Source organism: Globicephala melas, chromosome 11 (assembly GCF_963455315.2).
Source record: "Globicephala melas chromosome 11, mGloMel1.2, whole genome shotgun sequence".
Taxonomy (NCBI): Eukaryota; Metazoa; Chordata; class Mammalia; order Artiodactyla; family Delphinidae; genus Globicephala; species Globicephala melas.
The window spans coordinates 78644120-78659821 of NC_083324.2; the positions used below are offsets into that span (position 1 = coordinate 78644120).

A 15702-nucleotide genomic window follows, 5' to 3' on the forward strand; every position below is an offset into this window, starting at 1 on the left:
TACACGCTAACATGGAATCCTACCCACGATCCATACCCTTGGGTGCCCCAAGTTTGGTTCCGAGGAATTTTCAGAAGGGCTGAGGCCCCTTTGAGTCTGCCCCATCTGATAAATGACTCCCATCAGTTTATAACTAAGACACGAGTGCCAATTCTTGTTGCAGTCACCCTTGGAGAAGAGGAGGAGGTCATCTGGGCAGGAGGCATAGCTACAGATGATTCTTTCAAGGCTAATTACTAGGAAGGAAGGAAGGGAGGGAGGAGGGAGGGAGGGAGGGAGGGAGGGAGGGAGGGAGGAAGGACTTTCCACTTTACCTCTTAATTTAAAAATAAGCAGTTTCTCCCACACATCCAATAGTTCAGTGAAATGTGCTGTCTCTCACTGTCCCAGGCTTCTACTTGTTTGCTGCATGTTTTCTGAACTTGGAATGCTGTCTCCCCGGCAACCTTCAGCCACCACCTATAGAAATCCAAGTCATCTTTGAAGGCTCAGATTGCAGGAACTCTCCTTCATCACCTTGCTAGAAGAATTCTCTCTCCCTGGACTCTTATGATTTGCGTCAATCTCATGCTCTCACCACAAACCACCCTGTGTGGGAGTCATCTGTGTGTATGTTTGATCCCAGTCTAACAAAGGCTCCTTTGGGGACTGAAGTCTTTTCTCATGGGTCCCTGTTTGCCCAATACACCTAACTCAGTCCTCTGCACCAGGCGCTCAGTGAACCAGGTGGTCAACACAAAAAACACACACGGGCAACAGAGGGGATGGTGAGCACGCTTGAGGAGAGTCTGAATGATCTGAGAAAGGGGACAGCCGCTGACCACCATGATGGGCTCTCTGCCACCACTACATCACCAGTTACTGGGTCCTACTCTGCCTGTTCCTACAACTTCTGCCCCGGAGCCCAAGCTGGGTGCAAACTATAGCAAACGTCAGCCTGGGAACTTTCTCGCTTTGGGTGAGTGCCATAAATATGTTGGAAAGGAGAGAAAATGAAGCTTATAAAAATGTCAAGGGCGACAAAGATGAGTCTTAAATCTATGTCTGGAATGAGACTTAGTGGCTGGTGACGCAATGCTGTGGAAGCAGAACGCAAACTAAGGCAACCACTATTCTGCTGCCATCTTCCTTCTCCACCGAAGACAATATTCTCCAAGTTAATACTGAAGAGGAGAAGCTGCTTAGTATTGAAATCTCCGACTGACGTGGGGATAGTGGGAGACACCTGTTTAAAATCAGTTCACATGAAATACGCTGTGTCTGCGGATGCAATCGCAGAACTGCTGTCAGGGATCTGGAGGAATAATGCACCAGACCAGAGACTGATGAACCTGTCCTGTTTTCCCGAGAGGAAATAAAGCAGATTCCAGAAATTCTGAAACTCTGACAAAATCTGGAATAACACAGTCATACACGTTTTGACTCTGAACAATTGCTGGTTTCTTTTCAACTCATGCGTTCATTTAGTTAGGCTGCGTTGGGTCTTCGTTGCTGCGTGAGGGCTTTCTCTAGTAGCAGCGAGCGGGGGCTTCTCATTGCGGTGGCTTCTCTTGTTGCGGAGCACAGGCTCTAGGCGCGCGCGGGCTTCAGTAGTTGTGGCACGTGGGCTCAGTAGTTGTGGCTCGCGGGCTTTAGAGCGCAGGCTCTGTAGTTGTGGTGCACGGGCTTAGCTGCTCCGCGGCATGTGGGATCTTCCCAGACCAGGGCCTGGACCTGTGTCCCCTGCATTGGCAGGCGGATTCTTAACCACTGCGCCACCAGGGAAGCCCCTTCTTTTCAACTCTTGATTTAACCCAAGTAACTTCCTCTCCTTTTTGATAGGATTGTTAGAGCAACTAATCAAGGAAGTAACAGTAAAACAACAGCTGCTCCTTTAAAGAGACCAGCTAGGCGGACTGAGGTGGCAGCTAACACCGAGTTCACTCTGTGCTGGATGTGGTTCCAAGAGCTTTGTATACATTAATCTATTTAACCCTCATAATGACCCCGTAATGTAGGTACGAACATTATTCCAAGTTGACAGGTGGGAACGCTGAGGCAAAGTTAAAGCAACGTGCCTAAAGATCACACAGATAGGATTCCAACCAGGCAGTGTGGCCCCCAAGCTGCGCTTCCCACATTAGCTCCACTGCCTTTCCTATAAATGGCAAGGCTGCTCAAGAGGGGAAGTGGGAAGCCTCCCTTTTCCACCGGGTGTGTGAACTTGCCCTTCCACTTCCGTACAGGAGAGAGCAAAGGGTGGGAACACGTCTGGCCTCGCTCAGCCCTCTCACCCACTCATTGCTCTGAGGGGAGGAGGGCGTCTTTTTGGTTGCCAGGATTGGGAGATACTACCGAGCAGGTAAGGTCATCAGGGCAGAACCTGACACGGCAAGAGAGCTTGCAGTCGAAGGTGGGTAAATTCCAGGACTGATATTCAAAATATTTTAATAATCAGTTCATCACCAGACCAACAGACCGGGGGCAGCCACAAACCACTGGTGTGCCAGTGCCGACCGTGGTACGTCAACAGGGTCGGCAACCAGGGTATTCTCAGAGCCCTACCGTGGTCTTCGTATCACCAACCAGTCTTCTCAGTGACAGATGAGCTATTCCGATTTCCACCAGTCTGGTTTTTTGACGCCTTTTCAATTCGTTCTGGACCCAGAGGGGAAGGACAAGGATATAAATAATCTTCACCACCAAACCCCAAAGTCCTCTGCATTTTTCAGGTGATATCCCTAATACTAAATTCAGTTTCTGATGATATTTTTAAGGTGATATTGACAAATCAGAACACACTCAAAGCCAGGGTCATGCCTGCACTGGGGACTCTGTGGTATGAAGTGGAGGGAAGGAAGAGGGGCTGTCCGTGTCCTCATTTCCATCGTGGATGTGGACGGACCTGGTAAGTCAGAATGGGGGAGGCCTGGGGGGGCAGGGCCTGGGACGTGAAATGGTCTTTGGCAAAGAATGTGACACAGGTGGGCCCTCATTACTCTAGAGTAGGGGTCAGGGAACTATGGCCACAGGCCTTCAGTTTTGCAAATAAAGTTCTACTGGAACACAGCCACGCCCACCCACTTACACATGACCTGTGACTGCTTTGGAGCTCAGGTACGAAAGGCAGCTGAACAGTGTGGACAGAGACAGGGTGGACTGCAAAGCCTAAAGCATGTACTATCTGGCTCTCTACAGAAAGAATGTGCAGACCTCTGGTCTAGATCTAGGAAAGTAACTCTAATAGCCTGGGGCAGGGAGGGAGGAAGGAAAAAGGAGTGGACTTCGAGCTGGGGCCTTTAGTGGGGAAACTCGGAAAGGCTTAGAGGAAGGAAATTGGGGTTCAGCCACCACCATGTCTTACGATGTGGGGATCGATCCCTCCTCCTGTGAGCTGAGCCACAACATAACCTTCCAAACTGAATTATTTATATCTATTGGGGTGAGTTCCTAGATGGTGAAGAAAGCGGATTTTTCTCCAGTCATTCAGAATTAGCAGCGCATAAACAATGTAAAACTAAGCACAGGTAATCAAAAACATTTTAATGATTAATGTTTAGACATTATTTAACATTGTGGGTATATCCAGATGAGCTAAAGCACACTTTGACAGCACACTATTGAATGTTATACGTTCTGTATTGAAATATGTAGACATTTGCAAACTAGGACCTAGGAAGACATACATTTACAAATATACACATTCTAGATCTGATAAGGTAAATGTAAACAGATGCTGTGACTCCTTCCAAACAGAAATCCCACAAGACTAAGTAAGAGAACCAACTGGCTCCCTATAATATGAATGTGCAAAATTAAAGCATGATAAACTGATATTTACATAAATATCAAACCAACAATTCGTTCATACATTGTCAATGACCTTCTCAGATGTGTCACGAGTGGTTCAGTGAATGTTTTTCTCCTCCAGACGGAGAAGGTTATTCCGAGGCTAAATTCCAACACTTTAAGATGACACACACAACAGTCCTTATCTGTTTGACCACTGCCTCTAGGGTATGAGACATGATTTTATGATAAGCAGTCTTATTTTTAAACAATATTTCTAAACAAATCTTTAGATTTGAAGCAGGATAAAAAAATTACAGGTGCTATTAGATTTACATTAAACAAACCATCTCTATCCAATCCCCCAGTTCTCTCATGTGGCAGCTATCTGTTTAATTTTACCTTAAATTTTTCTAAGGTCCTTTCCCCACCTTTAATTCATTTTGGTAAGCTAGGCACATTTTCAAAGGAAGTTTGTGTCAAAACAAATAGTACAGAAATCAACCCAAATTTGGACCCTGGCAACCAGTTCCCCACTGCTCATCTATGGGACTCTGTCAAATGGTAAACATTTAATCATCTCTCTTGAAAAGTATAAATCTTCTCTCACAAGTGGAAAGCAAAATGGGCTTTGTTTCCTGTATAAAAACACTGAAGCAATTCTGAAATTTAAAACGGCCTACTCATCCTACACACTTCCTAAAATCCTGAAGACAAAGAATATATATTTTAAGTTTCATCAAGACTGCTTTAGAACCCCCCCTCCCTTTTTACATTATTAATAGTGGCACTCAAAATAAAAAAATAAGATCTGTTAAAAAGTTAAACTGACTGTTCCACTAGATTTGAACCTGCCTGATTTAAAGCCGATATTACAAAACTGAAGGTGCCGAGTTCACATGTACAAGTCACTTGAAACTACGTGTCACACGATAGTTTCATAAGTCATGGTCTTTGACTTTTCTGAACAGAGCTATTAGAAATGAATAAAAACTTGAAACATACCCTAATTTAAACGAATACGCTTTGGGCCCTGTTTTTTAACTTTTAAGGCATGTGTGTTTCTCTACTGTAACACCATTATTATACAAATTTACAATCACATGCATGGTCTACAGTTAAAAAAAAAAGTGTGGATTACAGTGTTATTAAATTGTGAATCACAATTCAGCACCTATCATGTTATAACTAATAAGGCAACAGCAGTGTCGTGTACTACAACAACACGCCCTCCACAGTCTAGCGCAGGGGTCGGTGAGAGCCCAGAAATGTTAAAAATCTTATGCCTACTTGGGTAATCTGTCTACATTTCCTAGGGGTTTGGAACTGATGGAAGAGGTCCTACGTGAGTCACACTATGGTAGGCCGACTAGTTACAGCAGCTGTTAACGAGCATTGGGCACAATTCATTTGTGCTTACAATCAGACGACGGGGTTCAGAGGCTGTCAACCCTTGGGCCTCAGTCCTTACGCTGCTTCCTCGGCTTCACACTGTTTTCCAGAGAAGAAAAGCTGCTGGTGTGGCCGTTCACGGCCGTCACGGAGCCGTTCTGGTGTTCTCTCCTCCGGGAGGCCCCCTTCTTGTTGTAGGTCTGCAAGGCATAAGGGCAGATGGCAACCACGGCGGGGGCCCAGCTGCATCCCTAACGTTAGAGCCTTTGGGGACCAGTGCTATCATATCAAGAAGCAACGTCTGTGGTCAAGCGACCAGGAAAATGTTTTTTTGCCACTGGTTTCAATCACTCTTCCATTTCTTTGAGGCTCAGCCTGGGTAAGTTCAGTGAGTCACAGGCTCACTGTATCAATGTTATCTGAGAGTTAGACAGAAAACACAATTTACACTTCACTCAGCTCTGCCCTTCCACGCTCCCACTGCGGTACCTTCTGTCACTCACATCCTCTGCCTTCAAAGCTGCCTCATGACTTCAGCAACTATTTCGGCCCTTTACGTACAGAGTGCTCTGCCACGAGGGCAGTCAAAACAGGTGTGGCTTCAGCTTCGTCGGGCCCTATCCTTTAACCTCCCTCATACCTGGTGACTGCCCCAAAGTGTAGCATGAACCACCAGCCCAGCAAGATGTGAATGCAACTCAAAGCCGCCACCCCAGGTGTGTCTGGGGAAAGGTGTCTGCCTGCATGGGGCGCAGGGAGGGGCAAACATGCTGCTCTGCCCCTCCCCGCCCCGGGGGGAAGGATGCTCAACGTGAGCCGGCTTTACTCCCTCTGTCCTTGCTCCTGACCACCCCCTATATGCCTGCCCAGAACCAGGCCCTGCCCGTGGAGCACGAACACAGGAGCCCCAGGGGTGACGGGACACAGGGGAGTCAACTGTGGCTGCAAAAGGTCAGGCTCCCCTGCAGGTAACCTGCCCTAAACAGACCCTTCCACGAGCAAAAACCTACATCACATCATGCACTTGGGAACGACCCACACCCCAAACCTGAGCAGCGGGGAGAGAAAGTGTAAGAAAACCAGGACGAAAGGCTGATTTCTGTCTATAACTGGGGTCTGTGATGGAAATTTCTTCAGACATTTAGTTAAGCCCCAAAGTCTAGGGCAGTGGGGCTGAGGGACATGGTATTGAGACTCACCTATGGCGGGTCTGCAGTGGCCACGAGGGAGGCGGTACGGGGCCTGCTGGACAGCTCTGCTTTCCCACAGGGACCCCGAGCCTCCCTCATCGAAGACCTGGAACTCCAGAGGCCTGGACAGACTTCAGTACCTCCTCCTACATTGGCAGCGACCCCCACCCCAGCCCCACCAAGGCAGGGGCTCCCCATAGGGAACGAATGAGGGCCTTGGCTGCAAGGACCCCAAATCTCAACCGCCACAGAAGAGATTTACCTGAATATAGAAGTTTGTGAAGAGGGCAATCAGAGAAATCATGTATCCAATCTGGAAATACAACCAACCAAGAGGGAAGGCGCACGGCCAGATGACCCCGCAGCTGGTCTGGAGGATGGTCAGCACAAACTGTACCTGGTGGGGGAGGAGGCACAGCTGAGCACGCGGCCACGGCCCAGGGCCAAGGCATCCGCCAGATGGGCGCTCTACCCCGCACCCCCAAGATTGGGAAGGAACGCTTATTAACCTTTCTGTAGGTACAGAGGTCATTCCAAAAACACGGGGCCTATGCTAAACGTACCCAAACTCGTTATACATCTGAATGGGTCCTACGTATACACTCCTCCCCTTCCAACTACTGAAACCATCTTCTCTAAACCTTGGGGAACAGCCGGCAACACTGCGTTGTACATTCGGCAGTTGCTGAGGGTAGATTTCACAACAGATACATATATCAAGTCATTACGTTGTACACCCTGAACTTACACAATACTATATGTGAATTACATCTCAATGAAGCTGGAGGAAAAAATGGAAAACGCGTTTAAAAAACCTCACACACACACACACACACACACCACACACACAGTTCAGGAATACAGTATAGGAGATGCAAGAGTTTTGTTTTTTGTTTTCTTTGTAAAGGAAGGATGGGCGTGGGGTGTATGTTTAGAGGGACCAGGGACCTCACCGCAGGACGTGCAATCCCACGGGACACTTTCCCCATCCTTATCCATGGACCTTCTGGTTTGGTGAAGGCTGAGGCTGGCAGACAGACTGATACTCTGACTGGCATATAATGCTAATTCCCTAGATTATTTCTGACAAGTCAATCTTGAGAAGCAGGGGAAGGGCCGAGGGAAATGGGGAGAAGGGGCTAAGATAAGGCGTGGCTGCTGCTTCCTTTAAGGAGTTAACAGCGGAGGGCAGGGCTCTGCCCACTGGATTTCGGGCCCACCTTTCAGTGCTTCCATGTAGGGAACTGTTTTTTGTTGTTGCTTGTTTCCTTTTTTAAGGTTAAGTATTCTAGACTGAGAAGAAACTGTAAGTGGTGTGCAGAATAAATCTAGGCGAACTGGGTGCAATCTTCCACCTCAAAGGGCAGAGCCTAATGGGAAACCGACTCTCCAGGCTGCTCTAAATTCTGCTTCTGCAGAGCCACGCCGCGTGGAGCAAATCGATCTCTGCGTCGCTTCTCAAGTGTAACAGGGAGGCTGAAGAACAATTATCCTTCCTCACAGGTGGGTAAGGAGAAAATTAACAAGGCCTGTCCAGCCGCTGGCAAAGATGATAACGAAAGGCCAAACACATAAGCAGCTCAGACGGTCTCCTCGGATTTTTTTTCCCAGAAGGTTATCTTTCAATATTGAAAAACTGCAGTTGGCTTGGAGGGATCTGAATCAGCTTGGTTTCCTTAGAAAAAAATGTACCAATAAGGCAAGGCCAGGGCCAAGAGTTTAATACCTAATATCGACAGGTTAGCTAGCTCTGGCCTATTGCTCCCATGTCCTCATCTATAAAACAGGGGTAATAACACGAAATCAGGTTACTGGGACAATCCATGTAAAACTGCTTACTTGACGTGAGAGACTGGCACGTAGTAAACTCAACAAATGTCAGGATTTTAACGTGAGTAGTAATAGTGTTAATAATTAGTTTATGAAAGAAATCAGGAAGGGAGAGGAATAGGGTGTATAACATACTGACAGCTGAGGAAAGCTTTAAGAAGGACGGTGGGAAATAACCACCAAGTGCGAACAGCTGCTGGGTGGCCCTGGCACGTGGGCCCAGGAAGGGTGCCACCCTCACCACCACACAGGCTGAGAGGTCGCGCGGCACCTGCATCCTTGCTGCCTAATAAGCTAGCGCCCTGGGCTCACGCTCCTCCCAGCAAATCCTGGAAACACATACACAGGTTTCACCTTGGATTTGGGTTCTGATTAGAAAACATGTGCACACACACATGCTCTGTGCACAAACTCAGAACAAATGGCTGAACTTGAAGTCAGAGAGTTCGATTTAATCCTTGCTCCGCAATCCAACTAGCTGCACCCTCACAGGCACGGTCTCTCCATCGACTGAAATGAACACGATGCCCTGCTCTGCCCACTTCAAGGAGTTTAACTGGACCGAGAGAGAGAGGATGGGAAAGCCACATCTTAGCTCGTAAACAACAAGGAAGCCAGGAGGGCAGCAAGAGCGCCCCGGGAAGAGCTTGGCGTCCCCCAGGTGGCAAGTCCTGGGGGAAAGAGGCCACGTCACTCACCAGCTGCCCCTGCGTGATGTACTTCTTCCACCAGAGGTACGGCCTCATGGAAGGGACGGACGACAGACCGTAGTACGAGTACATGAGGACGTGGATGAAGCTGTTAAGTGTGGCACCAAAATAAGCTGCAGGAACAGAGGGAATTGGGGAGGAGGATGCCTCAATGCTTTATATGTAACAGGTCACAAATAAAATCCAAGATTCCTTTAAATCAAAAAAAACCACAAAGTGTGTTTGAACAGGGGCTAGCAGACACGGCGGCAGCAATCTGGCACTGCACGGGCATGCAATCAGAATTCAATTTCCACCCAGGGAAGGCAGTCGTCATGATGCTTTAAGCCCAGGGTCTGTTGCGCAGCTACCAGGTGGGCATCCAGCACAGGAGTCAGGAGACCACCCGCCCCACTCTGGCACCTAAAGGTTTTGCTGCCAGGCCCCCAGTGGCTCCCAGAGGCAGCTGCCCAAGTGCCTCTGACTGCTGCGTTGAAGATGTGGGGAGCACAGCCGATGGGCGGTACGTTCAAAGCTGGCCGTCTCTACACATTTGCTGAGGCCTGGAGAGGTCTTTGAAAGCACCTCCTAGTTATTCCCCAGGACCGCAGTGCGGAGGCCATATATTCTTATCAATAATAGAGTCCAGAGCCTCGTTCCTTAGAGATGAGAGACCCATTATTTATGTCTTAATTTGTAATTTCCAGTAGAACCAGCAGGTCTTTTTTCAGACTCTCCGCCCTCTGCCCCCACAGTGAGCAATCAAGCAAAGCTACCAGTTTCCCCCTCGTGCGGTCAGACACACCAGGCTGGGCTATGACAGCAACTGGCCACGTGACCTTGGACAAGTCACGCCCATTCTCTGGTTGTTTCTCATCGGCCAGGTGGGGCTGGTGATCATCTGTCATCCTGTGGGATCTTTGACATTTGAAGTCCTCTTCTAATGTGGGGAGGTGCCATTTCTATTAGAAAGTTAAGTCAGGTAACCCACGGCCATGAGGTGTGAGCTCTACCAACCCTTCTTTTGTCTCAGTGTTCTCCCAAACTGGAAGGAGCTATACTTGGAAAGTCCTTTCTGGTTCTAAAATCCTCTATGTGAATCCTGGCGGGCCAAGTTAATCAAGGGTGGTGCTATCCTGGGGAAAAACATATTGTGAATAGACTCAAGGGGTCCTGGTCAAAATCTGTTGGTGATGGATGACAGAAATTTTGACTGGGACATGTTAGAACTCCTGGGCTGACACTGACGGGGACAACTTAAAGCTCTGGAAATTACAGGACACTTCGGACTACAAGCGGTCCACATCCTTCTTAGAGAATTTACTTCAAACGTTGGTGCTTGTCACAGAAGCTGCTCAGCTAAACACGCTTCAGGAAGGTGAGGGTCACTATATCAGAGTAGATGCAGACTCCCTGAGGTACTACAGCTAATGCTTGTTCTCCGGTGCCCACTCCATGGTGGGATTCCATCTTCCTGGTCTGTCCCTGTCAGTCAAACGTCTTCCAAATTATAGGGGAACAAGGATCAGGGACAATCTGGAATAGAGAACTCTGTCCTGATTTCTTCATGTGCCCCAGGCTGGGAATCTGGTCTTTCCCTCATCTTGCCAAATCAGCACAGGATGTGCACCGAACTAGAAAAAGGTTCTGTCAGCTTGCTGAGTGCACAGGCCACGCAGACTATCGTTAAAGGCAACCTGGACACCACGTTCAAAGGCTTGACCTAGATATCTACAGAAACAACACCTTTTCTCAAAGCCTTAGTTTCAACTCAGCCTTTCCGCTCACACCTGTCCCCAAAGATGCCCGACTCACAGTGGCCACAGGGGACCCAGTTCATCACGAACCACCAGATGTTGAGCATGGAGGCGTGGTGGTACACATGCAGGACCGTGACCTGGTGGTAGTTCTTGCGCAGGATGAAGAAGAAGGTGTCCATGAACTCAATGAGCTTGGAGAAGTAGTACCACCAGAGCACGCGGATGATCTAGGAGGAAGGGGCCGTAAGCATCTTCTGGGTTCTGCGCTCAACCCCAGGATCCCACCACCCCCGCTCCCCCCGACTGGCCCTGCCAAAGCGTCACTCTGCAGTGCCTTTAGCCAGAACACCAGGGGCTGGGTGGGGGGCTGGGGGGAGTGGAGGCAGGGAAAGCTCTCAAAGGTCCACCAACCCTTTTCAAGTCTCTAACAGATCCCCGCCGGCCTCCTGTTCCCTCTGGAAGGAGCCTACAGAGCCATCGGAGGAAGAAAACCACATGAAAGGCACTTCTGCTTTCAGGGGCTGGCGTGGGGCAGGTGACAGACACGAGGCAGAGGAAGAAAGGAATCAGGGTATCCAGTGCCAGGTTCTGCCCAATTAAACGTGCCACACGGGGTCTCTAACGAAATGACTGCCACGTTGAGGGTAGACTGCAGCGTTTTGTTAAAAACAAAACCCAAAAAACACGCCAGAGTGGAAGCTGGAACCGGCAGACCACACTCAGAGGCCACTTAGAGGAATGATTAAAACACTTAAGACATCCTTCCGATCCCGTTTATATAAACAGAGCACAAATACTGATAAATGCATGCACATTTTTTTCCCTGGAAGCTGTCAAGAGGACTTACTTTTTGCAGAGAGGGAGATTTTAGTTTCCATTCTATACTTTTCATGCTGCTTAAGTTCTCATACCATGTGCACATACTGCTTTTAAAGTTCTTTAAAAAATGTCCACAGGGATTACCTGGACGGCCATCTTGTCTTTTGAACAATTTAGTTATTAAAAAAAAAAAAAAAAAGACAATACCTTCATGTCTGCTTCTCCTCCACTGCGTGTGCCCTGACAGAAGAAGTTGTACTGGCCTTCCCATACTCCCGTCACTAACTGGAAAAAAAAGAAAAGGGAAAAAGCTAATCACCAACAAAATAAGAACCAGGAGAAGTCCTATTCAATTAAAGTTCATTAATTTGAGAATCTGTGCAAACTGACCTTGGGCTGTGCTGAGGCAAGTTTGGTCCGGGCAAAAAACCATAATGACAAGGGAGTGTGAACCAAGGGGGGTTTAAATGACTAGGGACTCAATTTCACAAGGGGCAGGCCCTGCTTTGCCAGGCTGCCTCTCTCCAGAACCCTCAGTTCCCCTGGGCCCGTCACAGGCACCTCGCCAATTCCGAGGCCCAAGTTTTCCAATCATGGGCTTGGGTCCTGCCCTGCCACGGCCTCAGGGGAAACCACAGGCTTTCTCAAACCTGAGTGTGTAGGATCAGAACCACCTCAAGGGCACAGTGAAAGGCAGATTGCTGGGGAGTGTTTCTGGTCTGGCAGGTCTGGGGTGGGGCCCAAGAATTCCTACTTCTAGCAGGTTCCCAGGTGATCCTGATGCCGGTCTGGAGCCCCCCTGCTGCAAGCCTGGGGCAACCGAGTCCAGCCTGAGCCTCTTCACTGTTTTCCGCTGCTGTGTCATCTCCGGATCCATGAATGAGACCTCTGCGAACCGAGGAACTGTGCCCATGCCTCGGAACTCACCTGCGGCAGAGTAGGCACTGTGGTGGCACAGTGAGGACCCCGGACTTGGGGTGCAGAGCTGCAGGGTCGCCAGTTCTCCATGAGGGCCTCAGCTGCCTCACCTGCACATGAGGGTGATGCCCGGCTAAGGGGAGACCTAAGGACCTGCTCCAACGGTCCAGAAGGAAGGTGTGATCTGACCACCCTGTGCGTGTCCACTATGTTCCAGCCAGCCAGACACCCACGAGATGCGCCTTTCTCCATGGAGACCGCAGCTTACCACCATCTCCTGAAGCCTTGGCATCCTCAACTGTTCCTGGTGGCTCTCCCTCTGGTGGTCAAGTGGGGCCATGGGAGGAGAAACCTCAGGTGGTCTGTCTTGTCATGCTTGAGCTCATCTGGGGAGCCAAGACGAGGAACCGGCCACTGGGCCCCCAAGTGTGGTTCTCAACGTGTTCCCTAGTCCAGCTGCACCAGCATCATGTGGGAACTCAAAAGACATGCAAATACCTGAGCCCTGCCTGGAGCTTCAGAGCCAAAACCCTAGAGAATCCAATCCTGTGGTTTATAAAGCGTGGTCCCGATGCAGCAGCACCATCACCCAGGAGTTAGCTAGAAATATAAAATCTGAGGCCTAACCCCAGACCCACTGAATCAGAAACTTCTGGGTGTGAAGCTCCGCGGTGTGAAAACTGGTTGTTTCACAGGTGATTTTTGATGCCACTGATGTTTGAGAACTGTTAAGCTGTGGTTCCCATTCCAGCTGTAGGACAGGCTCACCGGGAGAGCTTTTAAAAATTGCTAATGGGGGCTTCCCTGGTGGCGCAGTGGTTGAGGGTCTGCCTGCCGATGCAGGGGACACGGGTTCGTGCCCCGGTCCAGGAGGATCCCACATGCCGCGGAGCAGATGGGCCCGTGAGCCATGGCCACTGAGCCTGAGCGTCCGGAGCCTGTGCTCCGCAACAGGAGAGGCCACAACAGTGAGAGGCCCGCGTACCGCAAAAAAAAAAAAAAAAAATTCCTAATGCCTGGCTTCCCCCAGACCATTAAACCAGAAGCTTGCAAGGCAATTCCAGTGTGAAACTAGGAGTGGGAACCACTGGTTTCATGCTACCTGATTCACGTAAGAAATGGTTCACCTACCAGCACTGCACAAAAGATGTAACCGAGACACAGGACTTTAAACCCTCGCACTGACCACCTTCCCCTACACTGTCCTCCAACAGAGTTTGACTGGGGGGGAGGGCAGCGGCACACAGATACCCTCAGGGAACATCAGCTGATCACAAAGGTCTGAAGACAAACGGTTAAACTTCCACCCTCAGAGACAAAAGCCAGCACACTCAACACCCTGCTTCAATCTGGTTTTCCTTCTACTAACTCCTTTAAGAGCTAACACGGTTTTTGCGGCCAAAGACCAGCCGATCATTTTATGATGAAAAGAACCCAGGATTAGGGAGCAGAAGTACCAGGGCTAGTGAGCAACCTGGGACACGCCAGCTAATTCCCTTGGACCTTGGTCATTCTTTACTGTAAGCAGATGAGGCTGTATTAAATTATTTCCAAAGGTTCTGTTTTAATTTTCTACAGTTACTACGATTTTTTTGAAAACAGACCACACATAAACTACACTATACTATCTTTGAAAAACCAGACCCACAGGTAATTTACTGGAAGGTATATTATCTTTCTGGTCTTCCCTTTCCTAAAGTCATGCCAGTTAAGCACACCGCATGCAGACCTACCAGAAGTCCCAACGTTGCATCAAGATACAAAGCCTGAGTCTAAAGTGGGCTGCGTGTGTGCGTGTGCGTGTGCGTGTGTGTGCACGCACGTGTGTGTGCGTGTGTGCCCGCGCTGGGATGGACACCTGAGGGAAGAGAGGTGTCATCTTGGCACAATGTTCTTTGCTCCCCTTCCTTCTACCCCATGAGGGCGCTGATAAATTTTCTTCTGTGGCTGGAGGGTACAGAGAAAGAACTTTTTGGAACTCCACTGGGTTAAAGGATGGAGATAAAGAAGCCTAGAGCACAGGTGTGAGCCTCTCCCAGGTGAGATACCTTCTCCAAGGGCAAAATCTGTTTCCCTTGTAGGAAGTCCCACCCCTTGAGCCCAGCTGGCTGTTGCATGATTCCGTGTTTCTGGTCACAGGAGCAACTAGGAGAGACAGTGTGAAGACTTCAAAGCAAACGCGTCACCACTTCTGGGCATCCCCTCTAAGCACATCTGCTTTTGCCCCTTGGCAGTAAAAAAGGGGAAACAACTTTCAAAAACACCAGAAGAGAATGTAAAATCTTTGTTCACAGAAGCCTTTCCTTAGAAACAGAAACTTGCAGTTCTGTTACATCACCAATGGGAGGGAGGGAGCACAAAAAATACTATGAAACAGCAAACCATGCCTGTTCCTTTATTTACAAAAACAGATGGCAGCTCTTCAGGCCTCATTTTACTCACTCTTCAAACAGGATAAAAATAATACTCTGGCCTGTTCAGGCTGCCGTGAGACGTTAACAAGATGTATGTAATGCTTATCTCACCCAACCTGGTAGAGAGGATAAGCACAGCAACTGTTAGAAATGACCATTACTTTATCCTTTTCAACTGCAGTGCTCTCCGCACCCATGGACCCCCATCTCCAGCTCTCAAAATTGTATTCATCCTTCAAAGGTCAGCTAAAATTTTATTGTTTTTCATGATTGCTCTCTTGAGCACTCCAGCTGAAGCCCGTCTCCTGCCTCTGAGCCTAGGTGCCGTGACTTACACCTATGTGCTTACATGCTCCTTTAAGACCCGTCACTGGCTCTGTCTGAAGCTCCTCTGTAAGCTCTCAGAGGTTGTGTCTGCACATCTGCATCCACAGAATCCATCACGGGGGTGGAGGGAGATGGAACGGGGACTCGTACATAAGGGATGTTGAACAAATATTTGCTCGATAACAACAAAGTGTTCAAGGTGCTGCTTCTTGCCCCTTAAATCTAGGCCCAATGTTTTATTTGCAGGGGAAAATAAAAGTTTCCGTTCACAAGATGAAAACCAGTCCTCATTAAATGTCATACTGGTGACATGGAGTTTAATTCTTAAATATCCTTGGCTTCAAAAGGGATAGGATATTTAACACATGAGGATCAAGCACCCGAGTTCAAGTTTATTCACCTAAGCTTCTCAGCCGCCCTCCGTACAAGTGGCCAGTATCAGGGTCCTGCTCTCTCCATTCCCATCAGAAGAAAACGGCATGTCTGAGTACCAGACCCTGGAGGCTCTCAGCCAACGCCCGGCCTTCCCTCCAAGAGCTGCTCTGGGCAGCTCATCACACTGCAGCCCCAGGGAGGGCCCAGGAGGTGGGACCAA

The 15702-nt window shown here is 48.9% G+C and overlaps 1 protein-coding gene across 2 annotated transcripts in view; it reads right to left on the reverse strand.

The window, feature by feature from the left end:
- Positions 1-3505: 3505 nt before the first annotated feature.
- Positions 3506-15702, reverse strand: part of ELOVL5 (ELOVL fatty acid elongase 5) — a 70096-nt gene continuing 57899 nt past the window's right edge. For both annotated transcript variants that reach the window (XM_030870455.3, XM_060307955.2), the window contains exons 4-8: positions 11656-11733; positions 10685-10856; positions 8879-9003; positions 6613-6747; positions 3506-5360 (exon numbers count right to left, since the gene is read on the reverse strand). In XM_030870455.3, coding sequence (XP_030726315.1) covers positions 5229-5360; positions 6613-6747; positions 8879-9003; positions 10685-10856; positions 11656-11733 — 642 coding nt within the window. In that variant the 3' untranslated portion in view covers positions 3506-5228. The remainder of the gene's footprint in view (positions 5361-6612; positions 6748-8878; positions 9004-10684; positions 10857-11655; positions 11734-15702) is intronic.